Genomic DNA, 4,030 nt, shown 5'->3' with positions numbered 1-4,030 from the left:
AAAAAAAAAAAAAAAAAAAGAAAGAAAAGTATGTTTTGACAAGTTGTTGTTTTCTTTTCTTTTCTTTTTTGTTCTGAGACAGGTTCTCACTTTGTTGACCAGGTTGGAGTACAATGGTGTGATCTCGGATCATGCAACCTCTGCCTCGTGGGTTCAAGCGATTCTCCCACGTCAGGCTCCCCAGGAGCTGGGAGGCACTACCAGCACATGCCACTATGCCGGGCTAATTTTTATATTTTTTTGGTAGAGATGGGGGTTTCACCATGTTGGTCAGGCTGATCTTGAACTCCTGACCTCAGGTGATCTGCCCAACTCGGCCTCCCAAAGTATGAGTGCGTGTCTGGTGTGTGTGTGTTTGAGATGGAGTCTCACTCTGTCACCCAGGCTGGACTGCAGTGGCAATCTCAGCTCATTGCAACCTCTGCCTCCCAGGTTCAAAAGATTCTCGTGCCTCAGCCTCCTGAGTAGCTAGGATTACAGGCACATGCCACCACACCCCGCAAATTTTTATATTTTTTTGGTAGAGACGAGGTTTCACCATGTTGGCCAGGCTGGTCTCGAACTCCTGACCTCAGGTGATCCACCTGCCGCAGGCTCCCAAAGTGTGTTCTTCGACAATATTTTTTTGTTTGGAGACGGAGTCTTGCTCTGTAGCCCAGGCTGGGGTGCAGTGGTGCAATCTTGGCTCACTGCAACCTCCACCTCCTGGGTTCAAGCAATTCTCCTGCCTCAGCTTCCTAAGTAGCTGGAACTACAGGCACACGCCGCCACACCTGGATAATTTTTTTGTATTTTAGTAGAGACGGGGTTTCACCATGTTGCCCAAGCTGGTTTGAACTCCTGAGCTCAGGCAATCCGTCTGCCTCGGCCTCCCAAAGCACTAGGATTACAGGCACGAGCCACAGTGCTGGCCTGACAATATTTTTCTAAGTATAAAAATAACAATACTCATGGTAGAAGATGGAAGATACAAAATACAGAAAATTATGAACATCTTAATGCCCATAATGCCACCATATGCAGGTATAATCATTACTTTGTTTATGTTTATTTATTTTTTATTTTTTGAGACGGAGTCTCGTTCTGTTGCCCAGGCTGGAGTGGCGCCATCTAGACTCACTGCAAGCTCCTCCTGCCGGGTTCAAGCAATTATCCTGCCTCAGCCTCCTGAGTAGCTGGGATTACAAGCGCCTGTCACCAAGCCCAGCTAATTTTTGTATTTTTAGTAGAGATGAGGTTTCACCATGTTGGCCAGGCTCGTCTTGAACTCCTGACTTCAAGTGATCCACCCGCTTCAGCCTCCCAAAGTGTTGGGATTACAGGCGTGAGCCCCCGCGACCATTTTTTTTTTTTTAACAGGGTCTCATTCTGTCGCCCAGGCTGGAGTGCAGTGGCACAGTCTTGGCTCACTGAAACCTCCTCCAGGGTTCAAGCGATTTTCCTGCTTCAGCTTCCCCAGTAGCTGGGATTAGAGATGCCTGCCACCACACCCCGTCATTTTTTAATTTTAATAGAGGTGGGGTTTCACCATGTTGCCCAGGCTTGTCTCGAACTCCTAATCTCAAGTGATCCACCCACCCTGGCCTCCCAAAGTGCTGAGATTACAGGTGTGAGCCACCGGGCCCGGCCGAATCGTTACTCTTTTGGTGTGTGTCCCTCCAATTACACACAATACACACGTGTGAGCAAGTATATACTACTGTATGTAGAAAGGGGGGTGATTTTATGTGGTAATACACACACCCCAAACTGGGATAATGATGTACATTACCATTTTGTGAACTAAAAATCATGTATTTTTTTCTTAGAGATAGGGTCTTGCCCTGTTGCCCAGGCTGGAGTGCAGTGGCTCAATCATAGCTCATATGACACACCCTCAAACTCCCGGGCTCAAGTGATCCTCCTGTCTCAGCCTCCTGAGTAGCTCGGACTACAGGCACGTGCCACATATCCAGCTCCTTTTAAATTTTTGCTAGAGATGGGGTCTCACTATGTTGTCCAGGCTGCCCTGGCCTCTCTAAGTGCTGGGATTACAGGTGTGAGCCACCATGCCCAGTGAGCTTTAGAAAGACTTCCAAGTCTTTCTAAATACTTCAACTTATTAAAGGAATCGGAAGAATAAGCTGAATTTTTTGTTTTGGAGACAAGGTCTCTATCAATCACCCAGGCTGTAGTGCAGTGGTATGATCATAGCTCACTACAACCTCATCCTCCCAGGCTCAAGTGATCCTCCTGCTTCAGCCTCCAGAGTAGCTGAGACCATACCACCAAGTCCAGCCAATTTACCTTTTGTAGATAGGGTTTTGCTGTTGCCCAGGCTGGTCTTGAACTCCTGGTCTCAAGTGACCTTCCCACCTTGGCCTCCCAAAATGCTGATTACAGGTTTGAACCACCAAGCCTGGCTCCTCCAATCTTACTGTCGTGGCCTTTTCTACCCTTACTGCCTTGTGAATTGCAACCTTTTACATCGAACCAGCCTGTGCCATGTCGCGTGCTGTTCTGCTGCAGACCTTTCTTATACTTGACGTGAGGATGCTAAGGAGCTCCGGTGGTTTCAAATTCTCTTTCTCCAGGAAAGGCAGCATACCTCTTCCTCCGCATGGACCACTCCCCTTCAGTTCAGCCATTTAGTTACCTTCCCCCTCAGCCTCCCATAATTGGGACAAGAGGCACGTGCCACCATGCTCGACTTTTTAATCTTTTGTAGAGAGGGGGTCTTGCCATGGTGCCCAGGCTGGTCTCAAACTCCTGAGCTCAAGCGATTTGCCTGCCTCGGCCTCCCAAAGGTACTTCTTCAGACCTTTGGAAAGTTAGCATTGAAATGATCAACGGATTCCTCCCACCCACGCTTCTTTCTTAGTTGTTGACTGTGGCCCTCCTGATGATCTACCCAGTGGCCGAGTGGAGTACATCACAGGTCCTGAAGTGACCACCTACAAAGCTGTGATTCAGTACAGCTGTGAAGAGACCTTCTACACAATGAAAGTGAATGATGGTATGCATATTGTTCAAAGTTGGGGGTGGGCAATACTTGGAACTTGAGTCCCCATGGTCTGAAAATAAACTTTAACCAACATTTTTGGCTAAGGCTAGACAAAAGATTAAAAGTCACTTCTCCCATCCGCTAAGTGAAATATTATAGCTAAAGTGACTTTAATGTCAATTTGCAAAAATCTGAAAACAGATCTAGTAAATGACTACTACAAACACACAATATATTCCAAATGGTTTAATTTAACAAGTCAAAACCTTATCATTAAGCACTTGAGATCTTGATACATATTCAAGTTACACATCTAAAAGGTTTCCACTTTGCAAGCAAACATGGTAATGCAGAGACCTCCTATTTATGAAATCATGTAAAATGGTTCTTCAGACACCTCTATTTCCCACAGATGCTCAAGAATCGACATTTTTCAAAGGGGTATTCAAGCAAATGACAACCATCTTATACATGCAGTTAAACATTTTTGCTTTTCCAATGATTTGCAGGTAAATATGTGTGTGAGGCTGATGGATTCTGGACGAGCTCCAAAGGAGAAAGATCACTGCCAGTCTGTGAGCCTGGTAATGGACACATTTACACAAGAGATTGGAAATTGATGGAAAGTAGAACTGGGTAGGAGGCAGTGAGGAGAGCTTTAGCTGTGGTAGGCAGAAATGTAACTTCAGCACTTGGCTCTTAGGCTAAGTTATTTCCAAATAATATGTTCTCATCACCCTCTTTCCATACACAGAGGTTGTTAGGTGCTGACTGCATCAATCATTTGATTATTTTTGACCTTATAACTAGGCAAGCATAAAAAATTAAATGATTTTTAGGCCAGGTGTGGCTCATGCCTGTAATCCCAGCACTTTGGGAGGCCAAGGCAGGTGGGTCACCTGAGGCTGGGAGTTTGAGACCAGCCTGACCAGCATGGAGAAATCCCGTCTCTACTAAAAATACAAAATTAGCCGGGCATAGTGGTACATGCCTGTAATCCCAGCTACTTGAGAGGCTGAAGCAGGAGAATCGCTTGAACCCGGGAGG

General features: G+C 46.1%; 1 protein-coding gene across 1 annotated transcript in view; it reads left to right on the top strand.

Annotated features, from left to right (window-relative positions):
- MASP2 (mannan-binding lectin serine peptidase 2) overlaps nt 1-4,030 on the top strand; it is a 22,842-nt gene that overhangs the window by 14,226 nt on the left and 4,586 nt on the right. Inside the window, exons 9-12 of the mRNA XM_011935803.1 lie at nt 1,691-1,727; nt 1,809-1,834; nt 2,861-2,995; nt 3,493-3,567. Coding sequence (XP_011791193.1) covers nt 1,691-1,727; nt 1,809-1,834; nt 2,861-2,995; nt 3,493-3,567 — 273 coding nt within the window. The remainder of the gene's footprint in view (nt 1-1,690; nt 1,728-1,808; nt 1,835-2,860; nt 2,996-3,492; nt 3,568-4,030) is intronic.

The sequence above is a fragment of the Colobus angolensis genome, unplaced genomic scaffold (genome assembly GCF_000951035.1).
Source record: "Colobus angolensis palliatus isolate OR3802 unplaced genomic scaffold, Cang.pa_1.0 Scaffold149, whole genome shotgun sequence".
In the NCBI taxonomy this organism is placed as follows: Eukaryota; Metazoa; Chordata; class Mammalia; order Primates; family Cercopithecidae; genus Colobus; species Colobus angolensis.
This window is presented reverse-complemented; position numbering and strand designations above follow the sequence as displayed.